At 39.0% G+C, this 19,166-nt stretch overlaps 1 protein-coding gene across 7 annotated transcripts in view; it reads left to right on the top strand.

Moving 5' to 3' along the window:
- FERMT2 (FERM domain containing kindlin 2) overlaps positions 1-18,952 on the top strand; it is a 94,727-nt gene extending 75,775 nt beyond the window's left edge. For 2 of the 7 annotated variants that reach the window (XM_009427818.5, XM_009427815.5), the window contains 10 exons: positions 822-956; positions 1,952-2,001; positions 3,257-3,381; positions 11,340-11,446; positions 11,571-11,792; positions 14,617-14,640; positions 15,176-15,196; positions 15,746-15,870; positions 16,505-16,646; positions 17,681-18,952. In XM_009427818.5, coding sequence (XP_009426093.1) covers positions 822-956; positions 1,952-2,001; positions 3,257-3,381; positions 11,340-11,446; positions 11,571-11,792; positions 14,617-14,640; positions 15,176-15,196; positions 15,746-15,870; positions 16,505-16,646; positions 17,681-17,854 — 1,125 coding nt within the window. In that variant the 3' untranslated portion in view covers positions 17,855-18,952. Of the gene's footprint in view, positions 1-821; positions 957-1,951; positions 2,002-3,256; positions 3,382-11,339; positions 11,447-11,570; positions 11,793-14,616; positions 14,641-15,175; positions 15,197-15,690; positions 15,871-16,504; positions 16,647-17,680 lie in introns of all 7 variants that reach the window. The other 5 variants (XM_003314326.6, XM_009427817.5, XM_003314325.6 and 2 more) reach the window with 3 other exon arrangements.
- Positions 18,953-19,166: the final 214 nt, after the last annotated feature.

Genomic DNA, 19,166 nt, shown 5'->3' with positions numbered 1-19,166 from the left:
CATGAAATGAATGTATTGAATGAATACTTTAGACATTTGGAGTGCCGCTTGTTGCTTTGAAAGGTAATTGATTAAGATTTAAAGGTTCTGCTGACCTTTGTAGAAAACCTAAGGCTTAACATAATATTTGTTCTAAGTCACTTACTGAAGTATATTTAAAATCAGTAACTATTCTGTATCCCAAAATTTTCCTGTCTACATGTGAGTAGTCATCACTACTCACTACTCTCTCTCTGCCCCCTCCCCACCCACGTATATGTGGGTGTCCATGTGCATACTCACGTACAAACATTCTTAGATATGAGAATACAGAGCATGAAGCAAGGATGGGGAAAAAGTGGAGCTTTAGCTTTTGACATAATAATGATGACTTTCTCCTGGGTAATACGAGCAGTGTACAGCATTCAGTGTTCATCAGTTTCTACAAAAGACCTTATGCGTATTCTGTATGTTCATTCAATATTTCTTGATAACAGGCCCTGTTATAGACACAGGGCAGATTACAATGAAAAAAAAAAAAGTCTAAAATCTCTGTTAATGTGAAGTACAGTTGAGGACCAGTTAACTCTCTTAAGTCTTAGGGCCCCCAAATGATGAATTCATTGGTATGTGTCCAAAGACCCTACTTCTTTTGGATAAGTATTTATTAGCAGGTTTAGGATATTGATTTCAGGTATTTATTTCCTATCGTTCTAGTTCCTAGACGCTTCTGTCTTTTCAAATGAGGTCCTGAAAAGCATTAAATATAGATTCAGATAGTAATTTCATTTTAGAGTTTTACAGTTATAGCAATTATTTTAATAAAATAATTCTGGTTTCAGTATCATATCAATAAGCTGTCAATCATGACGTCAGAGAATCATTTGAACAACAGTGACAAAGAAGTTGATGAAGTTGATGCTGCCCTTTCAGACCTGGAGATTACTCTGGAAGGGGGTAAAACGTCAACAATTTTGGTAGGGTGAATCTTTTTTTTACCTACTAATTTAGCTTGAATTGATGCATTCCATTTTGTGGATTTAGGTTCAAAGTATTTGGGGGTGGTGGAGAGAAATATTTAATGCTTTAGAGAGAGAAATCAGATGTTAATTTTTCAGGAACTTTGAGCAAAGTGGTTTATTTTGAGACAGGGTCTCGCTGTGTTGCCCAGGCTGGAGTGCAGCGGCACACGTCATAGGTCACTGCATTCTCAAACTCCAGGGCTCAAGCCATTTCCTACCTCAGCCTCCTGAGTAGCTGAGACTACAACCATGCACCACCACACCTGGCTAAGTTTTTATTTTTTTAAGAGATGGGGTCTCACCGTGTTGTCTAGTCTGATCTCAAACTCCTGGCCTTAAGCAGTGCTCCTGCCACCACTGGGAAGTTTGTTTTTAAAGTAATAATGTATTAGTCTCTAGTGCATTCAAAACAGTAAGAATAGATCTAATACTCTAATACTCTGCAAATTCTTTTACAAGTGGTGGGAAGACATTTCTGCAGAGGAAAATAATCTCAAGTCATGGTAAAAATCCACTTAGTGATGTGTACATTTGAAATACTACAAAAAGAAAAAAATAGATCTCGGGAAAATTGTGAAACACTGGGTTTGGTTTTTAAGTATAGGGATTAGTTACTGCTGAAGAAACACTTCAGGCCTTTTACAATGTACAGATTTATATGCACCTACAAACAGTTTCAGCACTATTAAAGATAACATATTCTCATGGGTTGTATAAATTGCCATTTTGATGAAAATTTTGTTAACCTTTTATGCTATTTGAAAATGCCTTTGTACCAAGAAGAATATGGTCCATAAGACTATGTAATGTGATTTTGTTGTTTAAATCTTTATCATTGTATTTTATGTCGTTCTGTTTATTAAGTAAGCTAGTTCTTGATATCAGATACCAAACATTAGAAAGAATTTCAAATATTAAAAAAATTAAAAAAGGATTTAACTCTCTCCTAGGGTGACATTACTTCCATTCCTGAACTTGCTGACTACATTAAAGTTTTCAAGTAAGTACAAAAAAGGGAGGGATGCCAAATATTAATAACTGTCAGCTTTATAGTCATGGTCGCATTATTGAAACTAACTGTTAAGTTTGACTAACAAACGCATCTACTGTAAAAGGATTTACCAGTTAGGTGAACACCAAATTACCACGAGAGAAAATAACCACTTTCACGAAATTAAAATCACACTGCTCATTCTTTTATCAGATAAACATTTTTCTTTAAAAAAAAAAAAGATTGTGAAACCTAGATTGCATCATACAGATGCTGAAATATAGTAATACAGTGGCACAGCCCCTCCGGGCCTCAGTTGGAAGCAGTACATAATGAACTGTGTCACTGCCAGTGATTATTTCCTCGTTCAGAGCGCAAGATTCTATTGAACTCTGTTCATTTGTTCATGGAACATTTTATGTAAAGTTCTAGTATATCTGATCAAGATTTTTAACACTCTATCCAGCTATATTCCACAGAATCAAGAGAGCTCGGCATTAAGGCAGAGAGGAGAAAAAGGAAAGGAGGTGATGTGGAAAGTACTATTTTCTACTATATAAGATATAAAACTACTCTAGAATAAACCATTTACCATAGCTGAACATACAGCAGTTCAAAATATGGAACTTCTGAGATAAGGGCATGATTTCAGATCCACTCCCCTACCCTTTCTCCTTCCCCCTTGACCCACCTTTCTCATCTACCTGCACCTTTCCTTACACACCTCATGACTGCTCTGTCATCTTCCTTCTGTGTTTGATATTGGAGTGGCAAGTTAATGTCACCATTGGAATTTACCCGGGAGAAAGAAGCACATCCCCCACTTTCAGTCCTGCCAGGTAAATCTGCATCTTTATAGAGGCTCCAAGGCAATCCTGCAGACACCCATAAACCTGCAGGTAATTACAGGATCTAGGAATTTTCCAATTACTGACATTTACTTCACCTTTCTTTTCCTACCCTTCCCATGTGACCTGCTAGTTAGTGATAGATGTGATGGCTACAGCTGCAGAATACTGGAACACAGGCCCTACTGCCTTTCTCTTCGGAACGCTGTTTGTGGGATCTTCTAGAGCAGATTGAGAAGGGAGGCTCGCATCCAGTAACAGTAGCACTGACTAATAAGACACTGACCAAGGGGGATCGATTTCAGCACGTGTAAAACTTGACCCCAGACTTAAATTAATATTGTGAAACTTTGCTAATATAGCGTTAATAAAGTTACTTCAAAGTGATTTTGTTGTTAATTCTCTTTGATACATAGGCCAAAAAAGCTGACTCTGAAAGGTTACAAGCAATATTGGTGCACCTTCAAAGACACATCCATTTCTTGTTATAAGAGCAAAGAAGAATCCAGTGGCACACCAGCTCATCAGATGAACCTCAGGGGTAAGGAGAACCTGGCATGGCTGTTGTTGATGGTGGCATCCCCATTGGCCTAATAGTCAATGAGCCACTTGCTGGGATAACAAGTTTTTTTAAAAAATCAATTTCTTTACTTCTTTGGGTACTTGAAAAATGTTTAGATATGTCTCTTTTACATAGTCCTTTTCACAGTTTTGAAGTATTCAATTCCACATAAATATTTTGTTGTAATCTCTTTGTGCAGACTTGACCTGAAATGTATGATTCAACTTTTCTTTTTTGTTTTTTGAGAGGGAGTCTTGCTCTGTCGCCCAGGCTGGAGTGCAGTGGTGCAATCTTGGCTCACTGTTACTTCTGCCTCCCGGGTTCAAGCGATTTTCGTGCCTCAGCCTCCCCACTAGCTGGGATTACAGGTGTGCGCCACCACACCCAGCTGCAAGGTTTCGTCATGTTGGCCAGACTGGTCTCGAACTCCTGGCCTCAATTGATCTGCCCACCTTAGCCTCCCAAAGTGTTGGGATTACAGGCGTGAGCCACCGCGCCAGGCTGATTCTGCATTTCTAACTTGTCAAGTAAGCTTACGTTGTCTTTTGATCTTCAGCATTAAGGACATTTAGAGTTTCCTTATTCTGCAGGGGCTGCCTCCTTGTCTGTTTAAAATAACGTGCCTTATTTTAAGCCACGTTGTAGTCATCCCTGGGCTTCCTTCTTCGACATATCCTGCTCTTCCTCACCCTCACTGATGACAGGCTGGTCCCACTCAGGGTCCTCAGCCTCTGAATTTTCCTGGCTTGCCAGTAGAGTAGCTGACACTTTCAGGGTTTGGGCAAGTCCTTCCCCTTCCCCTTCCCCAACACCTCTTCCTCACACAGTTTTGTCTTTGCTCTCATCCTGGCTTCTGAGGCCGCTTCAGGATATTCCTCAGGATATTCCTCGGAGGCTTCTAGCTGACACCTTGAGTCTCATTGGTTTTCTCTTGTCCTGTCTTTTCAAATCCAAAGCTATCTCAGAACTAGGGTCTGGTATTTGGGTTGCTCATTTCCTTTCCCTCAGGGCGTTTGTGGCAGGTCTGCTTCCTACAGCCTGGGCTAAGCCTGGATGAAGCCTCAGCTATTGGCTTTGTTTTGGATTTTGTTTTTCCTTTTCTTCAGTAAGGTCTATGACCTACAGCTTAATTTTCTATTTCAGTGATTTCTTCTATTGGTTCTCCATACTGCTCCTTCACCTTTTTCATCTGATGATGCCCTGGCTCAGCTGGTAGGCGAATTTCCTCTCCAGATTAGTCTGGTTCTTCTGCAGGTAGATGGCATTCTGCTGCTCACTGTGATTTCTTTGCAGAGCGTTAATGAGCCTCTCACTTGGGGTAATACTTTTCAATAAAATCACCTTGTTCACTTTCAGTTTAGATACCACTTCTCCAGAAAGCTGTATCCCCTGAGGACCACTCTCCCGTGAGCACACACCCTTGGCACATGGCATGCCTTTTGGATGATGCAGTCAATCAGCTGGCTCCGCATTGTCTGTTCCACAGTCCTCTCACTGTATCTTCCCTTAGAAGAGCAAAGACTAAAAAACTAAAATACACTTTCTAGACTCATTTCCAATGAGACTTAGATTCCAGTCAGGTGCATTCATGGGAGACTTAAATTCGGAATAGAGCTAAGGGGTTAGAGACTCAGAAAATGAAAGGAGGGAGGTATTACTAGGCGCTGGAGCTAACACCTGCAGCCATAGTCTCCTGGTTTCCCACCTGCTTGATCATAGCAAAGGTTGCGCCACCCTTGGCAAGCCAGTTCTGAGTTACTCCTAGTGGCCCAGCCCATCTCTTCTTTGGGTACATTTGTACGTACACATGTTTTTGTAGATAAGGCCTTTCTAACTCGAAGTATTCAGATGTGGACAACAGCACCAGGGAAAAGGGCTCCAGACTGATTTCACAAAAATGACTCCCAAAACAATTTCATTTAACACTTAAAACACAGAGGTGCTTTTCCTGATTCATATTTCTAAATTGTACTTAGTACAGTCATGTATCATTTAACAGTAGGGATACATTCTGAGAAATGTGTCACCAGGTGATTTTGTCATTGTGTGAACATTATGGAGTGTGTGTACTTACACAGACCAAGATGGTATAGCTGACTGCACACCTAGGCTGTATGGTATAGCCGATTGCTCCTAGGCTACAAACCTGTACAGCATTTTACTGTACTGAATACTGTAGACAACTGTAACACAATAGTAAGTATTTGTTATCTAAACATATCTAAATCTAGAAAAGGTACAACTTGGCTGGGCGCGGTGGCTCATGCCTATAATCCCAGCACTTTGGGAGGCTGAGGCGGCGGATCATCTGAGGTCGGAAGTTGGAGACCAGCCTGACCAACATGGAGAAACCCCGTCTCTACTAAAAATACAAAATTAGCTGGGCATGGTGGCATATGCCTGTAATCCCAGCTACTCAGGAGGCTGAGGCAGGAGAATTGCTTGAACCCGGGAGGTGGAGCTTGCGGTGAGCCGAGATCACGCCATTGCACTCCAGCCTGGGCAACAAGAACGAAACTCCGTCTCCAAAAAAAAAAAAAAAAAAAAGTACACTTGTATAGAGCAGTTTCCATGAATGGAGCTTGCAGGACTGGAAGTTGCTCTGGGTGTGAGTGGGTGGTGAGTGAATATGAAGGCCTAGGACATTACTATATGCTACTATAGACTTTATTCAATAATTTTCTTTCTTCAAACCTTTGCTTACTGTAACTTTATAACTACTTTTAACATCTTGACCCTTCTCTAATGACACTTAGCTTAAACATTGTACAGCTATACAAAAATATTTTCTTTATATCCTTATTCTATATGTTTTTTTGTATTTAGATTTTTTTTTTTTAACCTTTTGTTAGCTTAAATCACAGGCACACACATTAGCCTAGGCCTCCACGGGATTGGGATCATCAATATCACTGTCCTTCACCTCCACATCCTGTCTCACTGGAAGGTCTTCAGGGGGAGTAACAAGCATGGAGCTGTCATTTCCTCTGGCAACAATGCCTTCTTCTGGAATCCCCCTGAAGACCTGTCTGAGGCTGTTTTACAATTAACTTTTTTATTTAAGTAGAAGTACTTTGTAAAATAATGATGAAAAGAATAGTATAGTAAATACATAAACCAGTAACATAGTCATTTATCATTATCAGGTATTATGTACTACTTATAATTGTACATGCTACATCTTTCTATTACTGGCAGCAGAATAGGTTTGTTTACACAGATGTGAGCTATGATACAGCTACAGTGTCACTAGGCAGTATTTTTCAGTTCCATTATAGTCTTTTGAGGGCACTGTCGCTGTCGTATATGCAGTTCGTTGTTTACCGAAATGCTGTTATGCAATGCGTGACTGTATATTGTACATTAGGATAGATTTACTGTATTTCAACACAGTGTTGAAATCTGTACCCTAGTACATGAGCTCTGCCTAGTAGTCACTTAAACTGTTGCTTTTAAAGTTACACAAATTTTAAAAAAATAGAAAAACTCAGTCCTGGGTAGACAATTGCTATTCCCACATTTTGGAATTCTGTAATTTACCTGAAACTCTTAATTAGGGTCACTACCTTCCTCTCTCAGTCATGGGCGTTTCACTTTTGGGTCTCTGTCATTCTTTGTTGCTCTCAGGATCTGTTGCAACCTTCTCCTGCTTCCCTCTTCAGCTGCCCAGGACCAGCGTAAATGATCCACTGTTGACTTTGAGACTAAATCTGTCTTCTGGCCCCTGTTCTCACTGTCCCTGTCATATCTTAACCTTCTTCCTGTATAACTAAGAGGTCAAGTCCTGGCATGGAATTAATAAGTTTATAAGCTGTTCTCAGTTTTCATCCCACTGCTCCCAAGTCCTCTCAAAGGACTCATCACACTGATCATCGCACTCATCACAGGCACCGCACTGATAACACCTTGACCAAGAATCAAATGGTCTGGATGCTGCTCTTCTACTAAACAAGCCCTATGATTTTTGTTGTTTCATTTTTTGAGACTATGTTGTACACGCTTATCTCCAACTCTTGGGCTCAAGCGATCCTTCCACCTCTGCCTCCCGAGTAGCTGACACTGCAGGTGCACACCACTACACCTGGTTTAGATCTGTGATTTTGGAAAGATAGCACATCTGGGCCTATAGTATCTTCTTCTGAGAAATGAGAGTGTTAGACTGGATGCCAAGGCTTCATAGAGATCTAAAATGCAAAGTTCTTAAAAATTTATTTCAGCTAATACTAAGTGAACTCCTGTGCCACAAACTGTGCTGGGTACTAGAGATACAAGGAAGAACCACTTACAGTCTCAATCCTCAGGATGGTTTAGAGCATGTTGGGGAGATAAAATTACAATTGGGGTAATAAATAGTACTTTGGAAAGGAAAGGAGCAAGGGGTAAGGGTGTTCTATAACTTAATCTTCAGTGAGGATGGAGAGACTTCATCGGGGATGGAGAGCCGGGCACAGTGGCACATGCCTGTAATCCCAGCTACTCAGGAGGCTGAGGTGGGAGCATCACTTGAGCCCAGGAGTTCAAGACCAACCTGGGCAACATAGCCAGACCCCATCTCAAAAAAAAGCCTAGAGAGTTTTGTGCTGCTGGAAAATAGAATTTAAGGGGAAGGATGAATACTTCCTTAATAGCTATTGAATCTGATTCCTGCTAACATGAGAGGTAGTCGCAGAAGAAACTGGCAGACATTAAATGATAAAAATGGTAAGGAGATTGTTTTTTGAACTGGCAGCAGTGACGTATCACTGAAAGAACATTAACACAAAAATGACAAGATCCATATTTATACCAGTTATGGTGCAGAGGAGTCATTTTAGAGAGATGATAGTAATCCAAATTAAGGTAATCAACATGGGATGAGAAAAGGGGCAGATTGAATAGATACTGAGGAAGTTTGGTCAATAGTCTGGGTGACTTATTTGGGAGGAGGTTGAAGTGGGGTCATTTTTCTGACTTGTGCAATTGGGTGGATAGTGTGATACTGAGATAAGAATGTAGAAGATGAGAAGAATGTAGAAAAAGGAGCTGGGTTTGGGGGGAAAGATGAGTTTAATTTGGGGATATTTTGAATTTGAGGTGCCTGTGGGATGTCTATTTGGAGCTAGCCTGTAGACATTGGATTAGGGGAGAGATGCACGTGCTACAGATACTGATAGGGTACCAGTTAGTAATGGTAAGTAAGTGCAGCCATTGCAATGGTTGTCTGTAATGTGAGAAGACAAGATGAAGAATAGAACCCTGCAGATCACCCATGTTTAAGAGACAGGGCAGGTTAGAAGAAGGGGACCTTGCAAAGGAAACAAACAAACAAAAAAATGCATAGGAAGACTATGGCAGTGAAGTATGATGAAAGCTAAGATAAAACTTGTTTCAAAAGGACAGAGTAGTCAACAGTGTCCAGTACTGTAGTAAAGTAAGGTAGTTAGGCCAACATAGTATCTAGCCATGTAGTTCATGACCTTGATAAGAACAAGTTAAGTAGACTTCAGTGGTTTATTGAGTATGGAGCCAAAGTACAGTCACTGAGAAGTAAATAAGAGACAAAAATGGCTGGGCACGGTGGTTCATGCTTATAATCCCAACATTTTGGGAGGCCAAGGCAGGTGGTGGATTGCTTGAGCCCAGGAGTTTGAGAACAGCCTGGGCAACATGGTGAAACCCTGTCTCTATTTAAAAAAAAAAAAAAAAAAGGAGGCAAAGCTTTTTAATGAACTTTATCTATGACAAGGAAGGGGGAAAGAGGTAACAGAAAAGGGAGGTAGGTTGTGGTGTAAGATGGGAGAGACTCAAGGAAATTAAATGCTGGTGGAAATGTGGCAGTAGAAAGAAGAAAATCTAGTGTCTGAGAGGGAGGATCTCAGTGGTGGAGCAGGGTTGCTCGGATGGTAATGAACTCAGCCCACTTGGATAGGAAAGCTGGAGGATGAGGGATGCCTCTTGCACTGCGTGGAAGCAAGGACAGCTAAGTTTATCTTGTAGGGTGGCAGGAAATGGAGGGACTTAACTTCTGGTGGCTTTCATTTTCTTGGAGACATAAGAGGTGGAGTTGTCCCTTGAGACCAAGTGACATTGTAGGATGTCTGAGAAGATTTGAAATAGGCATTGTTGAAAATGTCTGTATAAGCACAGAAGGATGCAAGCATAAAGGGCCCAGCTGAGGTTGGTATCCATGAATCTCTAGTGAAACCTTTTTTTCTTGCTTCTTCCCATCTTGCAGTGCTAAGCAGCCTGAGTATAGGCAAGGAAAAGTTAGAGGGATTTATTTACCTAGGGTGCAGATTTTGCTAGGAGAATGTATAATGTGAAGACAGTGAGTCTCGGCAGTTGGAGTTGATGTCCAGTGAATGTGGTCCAGGCTGGTTGGGAAGGAGGGAGCTGTTGCTTCCTTCTGTTGCTGTTGGGGAGAAAGTGGAGGGGTTCCTCAAAGCATAGGGTTCCTCAAAGAGTTAGGATTAGAGATTGTGATCAGAATTGGCTGTTTGCATTTCATCTTTCAGATGTACACTAATTGGGTAACTGAGGCAGTCCAGTGGTTGCCATGGAAGTAGGTAGCTGAGGTGGCATGGAATGGGTGTTTGAGATGTGGCCCCTGTAGGCCTCTGAGCCTACACTAGTGCCTGAGTTACCACCCACTTTGTCTCTCCCTGTTTAGTTTTCTTGTTTTTTTAAAAGAGGCCTAATTATTATGGAATTGTGTACTGTAAATCCTCTTGAATTATTAATGATATTTGTGCAAAAGATTGTGTACTTTCAAACAACTATTTCAACTTTGCACATCAAACAGTTCGTCACACGTGTTCTCATCATTCTAAAGCCTGTATAAAAGGAGATATAAAAGAAGAAATTTATATGTAGTAAATATTTTAAAAAGAAAACAAAGGGCAGGGGGGAATCTACCAAATTCATGGTAGGAGTTGCTTCTGGGGAGGAGAATAAAGAGGGCCTCTCCTTTATCTAAAGTGTTCTTTTTATTTAATACTAAAATATTTATGTAGACAGGGAAAATGACAATTTTAACATTTGTTCTTCTGAATATGGAGTGTGTATGATCTTATATTCTGTGCCAAGAGGAATTGAAAAAGCAAGCCCTACTAACAGTTTAAAATTTTCTTCGTAGAGCCTACTGCATGATCATATGACACTGTGCTTTGTTCATGTCATTCTCGGACAATTGGAATAAGCTTTAGGAAGCTTTGACATGTGTATTATCTTATTTATCCTTAAATCATCCCTGTGAGGTAGAGTTCAAGGTCAGGAAATGTCGACTTAGAGAAGTTAAATGGCCCATAATTATTATTAATAAGTGACAAAGAAAGGTCTGGAACCCAAGTCTCTCTGACTGCAGAGCTCTACTTCGCTATATTTATTATACTGTTACTACTTGTTTATGCCAGCTGTTATGCCAATATCTAACACCTAGTTCAGTAAATCTGCACTCCCTTCTGTAAAGCCTCCTACAAAGTGAAATTCTGAAGAGAGAGTTTCGCTTTTGTTGCCCAGGCTGGAGTGCAACGGTGCGATCTCAGCTCACTGCAACCTCCACCTCACAGGTTCAAGTGATTCTCCTGCCTCAGCCTCCCAAGTAGCTGGGATTACAGGTGTCCACCACCACCCCCGGCTAATTTTTTGTATTTAGTAGAGACATGGTTTCACCATGTTGGTCAGCTGGTCTCAAACTCCTGACCTCAGGTGATCCGCCCGCCTCGGCCTCCCAAAGTGCTGAGATTACAGGCGTGAGCTACCACACCTGGCCTGAATACAGTTGTTTTCATTCCAGCTTCCCAAGTATATGTGTATGTTACCTTCTGCAGCAGATGCCTTCATAAAATACTATGGCAAAATCCAACATGTTAAGATGCCACAAAATGAGGGCTGCTTGTATTGACTTGAGATTTCTTAAAAGTAAATTTAGCCATTTTAATAAAAATGTTTTGTTACAGGATGTGAAGTTACCCCAGATGTAAACATTTCAGGCCAAAAATTTAACATTAAACTCCTGATTCCAGTTGCAGAAGGCATGAATGAAATCTGGCTTCGTTGTGACAATGTAAGTTTTCCAGTTAAAAATACACTTCAATTTTCTTAAATGAGTTGACCAGTCATCCTTATATTTTATACTTGAAAGACCCACCTCATGATACATTGCACACATCAGTATTTCTTTTCTCCAGGAAAAACAGTATGCACACTGGATGGCAGCCTGCAGATTAGCCTCCAAAGGCAAGACCATGGCGGACAGTTCTTACAACTTAGAAGTTCAGAATATTCTTTCCTTTCTGAAGATGCAGCATTTAAACCCAGATCCTCAGTTAATACCAGAGCAGATCACGACTGATATAACTCCTGAATGTTTGGTGTCTCCCCGCTATCTAAAAAAGTATAAGAACAAGCAGGTACTTACTTCATTTTACTTCATCTACTGTGCTGGTTTGTTTTTATAATTTTGTACATAACTTTGTTTTTGCCCTCTTAAACAAAACTTTTTAGTCTTAATTTTGTATCAGGTGGTTAGAATATAAAATACAGTTAGAGTGTCCCTAATCTGAACCTCTGAAATCCTCCAAAATCTGAAACTTTTTGAGTGCCAACATGACTCTCAAATGCTCATTGGCACATTTTGGATTTCAGATTTGGGATCCTCAGCTGGTAAGTATAGTGCAGATATTCCAAAATCCAAAAAAATCTGAAACCCAAAACACTTCTGGTCCCAAGAATTTTGGATAATGGATACTCAATCTGTAGAAAATAAAGTAACCTTTAGTCAGTTTAAATTGGTCATTTAAAAAAAAATCTTTATCATTTTAATAGAACAGATAAGGACACAGAATAGTTGAGAACTTACTCTAAACAACTTGCAGAAATCCTTCTGTTAACATGGTGTTCTTTCAGACATTTTAGGGAATTGAATATGGTCTCAATGCTTTGTGTTCCTTAATTTATTTAATTTTATTCCATATATAATTAAGCAAATGTGACATAAAGTGCAGCCAGCATTTCTCAACAAAATCTATAATACCTGCTCTTGTTGAAATTGGCTTTTCCAGCTTTAGAAAGAAACTTTACAAGAGTACATTTTTAGCCATGTCTTTTCTTAACATTTTCAGTCAGAACCTAACCAAAATTTTACACATAGTTACACAGTTTGGTAAATTTTCATTGAAATTTGCTTTTGTTCACTCTGTTTAGAATTCTTTTCTTTGGAAATTAATATCATAAAAGGGCTGCTACTTAGGAAAATGGTTCTTTGGTACAACATAAAAAGTCCTTTACAGGGGAATTTCACTTGGGATAGGCCCTGGTATTCTCTGCCCCCAACATCATGCCATAAAAGGAGAAGGCTTTAGTTTGGGGGTGGGGGGACGAAGACCTTTAAAATAAACATTTTGTTTTTATCTAATTTTGCTTTAATCTTTGTTAAGGAATAATTTTAAAACATACTAAAAAGGCTCAATGAAATGCCCAGAACACTTACTAATTCCTTAACTTTAAAAATAATATTATATGGGTCTAAAATTATTTCTACCTAAATGTTCAGAAGTTTTAATCACAGAATATTTGTCTTTAAGTCTCAGAGGTTGTGTAAGCCTAGAAATTGTTTATCCCGTGGTCATATGATGTGGGAGTAGTAAGGAATGGAGGAAATGCTGCCCTGGGGAACTGTATGGAATGTAGATTGTAAGTTAAAAAGAGAAAGTAAAGCAAGTGCTAATTTCATTTTTCATTCGTAGTTATTTAAATATTTTAAAATTATTTATACAGAATCTTGTTTCTAAAAGTGAACTTATTTGCCTTCAAAGGCAATAAGTAATTTCAAACCTGACCAATTTTATCATTTCACAGTAAGGTATCAGGGAGATAAAAGAGCTTAAATGAGAGCTGCCACACATTGTTTTCACTGTCAACTATTTGTTTTCTCAGAAGCCTTTTAAATGATAGTTCTTGACTAGAAACTATCAACTGAAGATTTATCTTTAACTGACAGGAGGACAGTTTGTGTGTGGTCCATGGTTAAAGATCCTTCTGGCCTTGCCTTTCATGTTGCCATCTAATCAAATGCACATTTTTAACCCTCCTTTCTCTCACTAGAGCTATAGGTTAGATTTTTTGGTGTGTATTTTGTTCTCTTTGAGGCACAGTCTCTCTGTCTCCCAGGCTGGAGTGCGGTGGCACCATCATAGCTCAAGCGCACTGCAGCCTCCATCTCCCAGGCTCAAGCAATCCTCCCACCTCAGCCTCCCTAGTAACTAGAACCACAGGCACGCACTGCCACTCCAGGCTAATTTTTGTATTTTTTGTAGAGATGGGGTCTCGCTATGTTGCTTAGACTGGTCTCAAACTCTTGAGCTCAAGTAATCCACCTGCCTTGGCCTCCCGAAGCACTGGGATTACAGGTGTGAGCCACCACACTCTGCTGGAATAGACTTACAAATTGTTGGCCAGGCACAGTGGCTCACGCCTGTAATCCCAGCACTTTTGAGAGGCCAAGGCAGGTGGATCACTGGAGGTCAGAAGTTTGAGACCAGCTTGGCCAACATGGTGAAACCCCATCTCTACTAAAAATACAAAAATTAGCCAGGCGTGGTGGTGCACGCCTATAATGCCAGCTACTTGGGAGGCTGAGGCAGGAGAATCACCTGTACCCGGGAGGTGGAGGTTGCAGTGAGCCAAGATTGCACTCCAGCCTGGGTGACAAGAGTGAAACTCTGTCTCAGAAAAAAAAAATTGTTTCCAGAGAATAGCGACCAAGAAAAAAAAAATTGTTTCCAGAGAATAGCGACCATGATGTTATTGCCCTGGTGCCTAGTAAGTAGTGACATTCAGAAGTTTAGTTGCTACTGTGTGTCAGATACCACACTAGTCACACTGGACATAGTGCTCAGTAATTATTAAGCTGTATCCAGTTGCATTCTGGAGGCTGTAGGAAGATGTGCAGGCCACAAGGACATTCTTCCCTACCTGGGCATAGACTCGTAGTTTTCTTTTGGATCTATCAAAATAACCTGTTGTATTTAACCTACTTTAATTCCCTTCAATTATACATATATTAACTAAACATGCTATGGGTATTTTTAAATAAATATGACTCTCAAACTGGATTTTTAAATTTTGAAGAATTATTCTATATGTTGATTTATGTTAATCTAAATGGAAATGACTAATGCCATAAAGCCGAAATTCCTCATGTAGTATACGGCATCTCTTTATTTTCCCTTCCAGGAAAAAGGATGCAAAAAACACATGGTAACTGAGGGGTTTGCTTTTCTTGTGTAAAAAAAGAAACAGATGGGCACTGCACTTATTTCATGCTTTCAAATTCTTATTTCTGAAAAGCAGTGCATGGATCATATTATCTGACTAAATCTGAGAAGACTTTAAAGGCTTTTGGATACTTTTATTTTGCTACTAAAATAATTGGCTTTACCCTAACCGGTGAGAACTGGGTACACGATGTAGGGGGAAAGAAATGTTTGCTCTTTTTATCTTCTCCCTACAAATTTCTACCCTTAGGTTCTTTAGCAACATTTAACATTCTAAAATAATGTGGAGTGTTTCTCAGTGTTCTAAATGGAAAGTAATTGCTGCTTCCTCATTTTCATTTTTCATTCTTGCATTTACTTTGCTTGGTTTCTACCTAAAGTAGTTTTTTGCATGACTTTTGGCTGGAATTTTGGTTTGCAGGTGACCGCAACTTTTTCTTTGCTTCGTTGCCATTTTTTCTGATTGCCTTTTTTTTTCTTTCTGCTTCCTTTTTCTTTCCTCGCATTGCCATCTACAGCCAGGCTATATAAGAGATTTGGTAAGTTCTCCATATTTACCACAAAAGAAAAAGAATAAATAAAAATTCATAGCCACAACCTTCCCTCATGGAATTTACCCCAGTAGTGAAATTTAAATTTAAAATAGAAATGATTATGGTGATTTCAAGTACCTTAAAGCTGCTAACAAATATTCCTGCTAGAAACACGTATTCCAGGTATTCATTCTGATTATAGACATAGTGCTAAATTTAATTAAAACTCATGTATATGTGGATTAGAATGTGCTGTTCTGTAATAGTAGTACCGTTATATGTATGCATTTGGAATATGTCTCAAGTGTGGCAACTATGTACTCCTAATAGTACTTTTTGTTGATATATGAAAACTGAAATTAAGACTTATTTTGAAAAATCGTTATACATTACATTATTACAATGTCCAAATGTAGCTTCAGATATTTTGATTTCAACTCTTAACAATATGATTTTGGGGTACGGGGTACGTAATTCAATCTTTTGATCTTTTGTCTCAGTTCTCCCATGAGAGAATAATGTTCAATGGTAAAGGTGATGTTTACTCATGTTTAGATAACAGCGAGAATCTTGGAGGCCCATCAGAATGTAGCTCAGATGAGTCTAATTGAAGCCAAGATGAGATTTATTCAAGCTTGGCAGTCATTACCTGAATTTGGCATCACTCACTTCATTGCAAGGTCAGTGGTTCTAAGCATCTATGTGTAAACCTTAATCTGCATTTTTGCTTAATCTACCTCATGTAATTAGATATTAAACATCTAAAGCATACCTATGTAGACCCATTAACTCATATTACAGTAGAATTCAAAGACTGTTAGAATGTATTTTGTAAGCTTTTAATTTCTACATTAAAAATTCAAGATAATTGTGTTTGTTTTACTACTAAGAGAATAGCACTCTTGGCCAGGCACGGTGGCTCACGCCTGTACTCGCAGCACTGTGGGAGGCCGAGGCGGGTGGATCACGAGGTCAGGAGATAGAGACCATCCTGGCTAACACGGTGAAACCCCGTCTCTACTAAAAATACAAAAAATTAGCGGGGCGTGGTGGTGGGCGCCTGTAGTCCCAGCTACTCGGGAGGCTGAGGCAGGAGAATGGCGTGAACCCAGGAGGCGGAGCTTGCAGTGAGCTGAGATCGCGCCACTGCACTCCAGCCTGGGCAACAGAGCAAGACTCCGTCTCAAAAAAAAAAAAAAAAAAAAAAAGAATAGTACTCTTTTAGGGTTAGAGAGAACACTTATCTTGAAGAAAAGCAGTCCAACATGTTCCCCCACAACATGTTTTTAACTGTTCTTTTCTTAAATGTTATAGGTTCCAAGGGGGCAAAAAAGAAGAACTTATTGGAATTGCATACAACAGACTGATTCGGATGGATGCCAGCACTGGAGATGCAATTAAAACATGGCGTTTCAGCAACATGAAACAGTGGAATGTCAACTGGGAAATCAAAATGGTAAACTCGTAACAATGTTACTTGAATATAGTCCTTCTCTGATACAAATTAGTACATTAAGAATAAAAAGGCCTATAAATTCTGCTGATTATTTGTACCACCACCTCTTAAAGTACAGACAGACCGTGGTTGACTATTCATTTCTCACTTAAATTTGCCTATTTCATAATTAGCCCAGTTACTAAAATTCTAAGTGCATAATTTGCTTAGAATGTTGCCTTTTTTGTCTTTCTGTAATGGATAAAGCCGATCTACTCTGAAATAGCAGCTACTGTTTGTTGAATGCCTACCCTGTGCCAGACATGATACTAGAGGCTTACATTAGTACCCTGTCTCGAAACCTCATCACAGCCTTTTAAGGTAGTTGGATTACCGTACGTTACAAATGAAGACACTGCAATAGAGAGACCTGAGGGCCATCATTGTCTATGACCACGCACAAAGTAACTACAGAATCATTTCGAACTCAGATGCTTTAGGCTTAAAAACCTGGCACATTTACCACTGTACATCATGTTGCCCCCAGTCTTGGAGTATACGAATATCATTTAAAATGAACCATCTTTTACTAATAAGTCATTTGGTTTAGGATCATATTGGATTTATTGTATCAATTCCTATTACTTCAAAGAATCTTATATTTCTGAAATACTCAAACGTGATACCTAAAGTTTAAGTATCTGAAGCAAATGTTAAAACACAGGAAGTAGGCTTTCCTGCACGACTTGAAGAGAGGCATTCTCATTAATTGAATCACCAGAGACCATTTGAGAACTGAGCGACCTAAAACCCTTGCATTCCTAGTCTTCCTTTTCAGAACATGAAAACTTAAAGTGTAGGGGAAGGGCAATAAACTTAGCTTCTTCTTTGGGACTTACTTAAAGGCATTATTAGTTTAGGTTTTAGACAGACTGATCATTTGAGGATCAACAAGTGTTTTGTGATACGACAGACTTTAAGTAGCACAGTAGTTTTGTGTGGACCCAGCCAACTAGCATTTGGGACAGCACTGATGGTTCTTGTCTTTGTTCCAGGTCACCGTAGAGTTTGCAGATGAAGTACGATTGTCCTTCATTTGTACTGAAGTAGATTGCAAAGTGGTTCATGAATTCATTGGTGGCTACATATTTCTCTCAACACGTGCAAAAGACCAAAACGAGAGTTTAGATGAAGAGATGTTCTACAAACTTACCAGTGGTTGGGTGTGAATAGAAATACTGTTTAATGGAACTCCACGGCCATAACAATATTTAACTTTAAAAGCTGTTTGTTATATGCTGCTTAATAAAGTAAGCTTGAAATTTATCATTTTATCATGAAAACTTCTTTGCCTTACCAGACCAGTTAATATGTGCACTAAACAAGCACGACTATTAATCTATCATGATATGATATAATAAACTTGAATTTGGCACACATTCCTTAGGGCCATGAATTGGAAACTGAAATAGTGGGCAAATCAGGAACAAACCATCACTGATTTAAGCTAGCCAAACTGTAAGAAACAAGCCATCTATTTTAAAGCTATCCAGGGCTTAACCTATATGAACTCTATTTATCATGTCTAATGCATGTGATTTAATGTATGTTTAATTTGATATCATGTTTTAAAATATCCTACTTCTGGTAGCCATTTAATTCCTCCCCCTACCCCCAAATAAATCAGGCATGCAGGAGGCCTGATATTTAGTAATGTCATTGTGTTTGACCTTGAAGGAAAATGCTATTAGTCCGTCGTGCTTGATTTGTTTTTGTCCTTGAATAAGCATGTTATGTATATTGTCTCGTGTTTTTATTTTTACACCATATTGTATTACACTTTTAGTATTCACCAGCATAATCACTGTCTGCCTAAAATATGCAACTCTTTGCATTACAATATGAAGTAAAGTTCTATGAAGTATGCATTTTGTGTAACTAATGTACAAACACAAATTTTATAAAATTGTACAGTTTTTTAAAAACTACTCACAACTAGCAGATGGCTTAAATGTAGCAATCTCTGCATTAATTAAATGCCTTTAAGAGATATAATTAACGTGCAGTTTTAATATCTACTAAATTAAGAATGACTTCATTATGATCATGATTTGCCACAATATCCTTAACTCTAATGCCTGGACTGGCCATGTTCTAGTCTGTTGCGCTGTTACAATCTGTATTGGTGCTAGTCAGAAAATTCCTAGCTCACATAGCCCAAAAGGGTGCGAGGGAGAGGTGGATTACCAGTGTTGTTCAATAATCCATGGTTCAAAGACTGTATAAATGCATTTTATTTTAAATAAAAGCAAAACTTTTATTTAATATTTATTTTTGTACTTGTTTTTAATGTTTACATAGTATTAATTTAGTAGAAATGAACTTCTGCCTTTTGGAATTGCTTTGCCTGCATGTTATTTTGTGAGAACAACTGGTTAGTATTCCACAGCGTTGCCAGATAGAGATACTTTATCTCAAAGATAGTCTTTCACCTCAATTGAAAAGCCCTCATTTTCTTAATACTTAAAAATGAATGTGTAA

Source organism: Pan troglodytes, chromosome 15 (assembly GCF_028858775.2).
Source record: "Pan troglodytes isolate AG18354 chromosome 15, NHGRI_mPanTro3-v2.0_pri, whole genome shotgun sequence".
In the NCBI taxonomy this organism is placed as follows: Eukaryota; Metazoa; Chordata; class Mammalia; order Primates; family Hominidae; genus Pan; species Pan troglodytes.
Note: the sequence above shows the minus strand (reverse complement) of the source record. Positions and strands in the feature narration are given on the sequence as shown.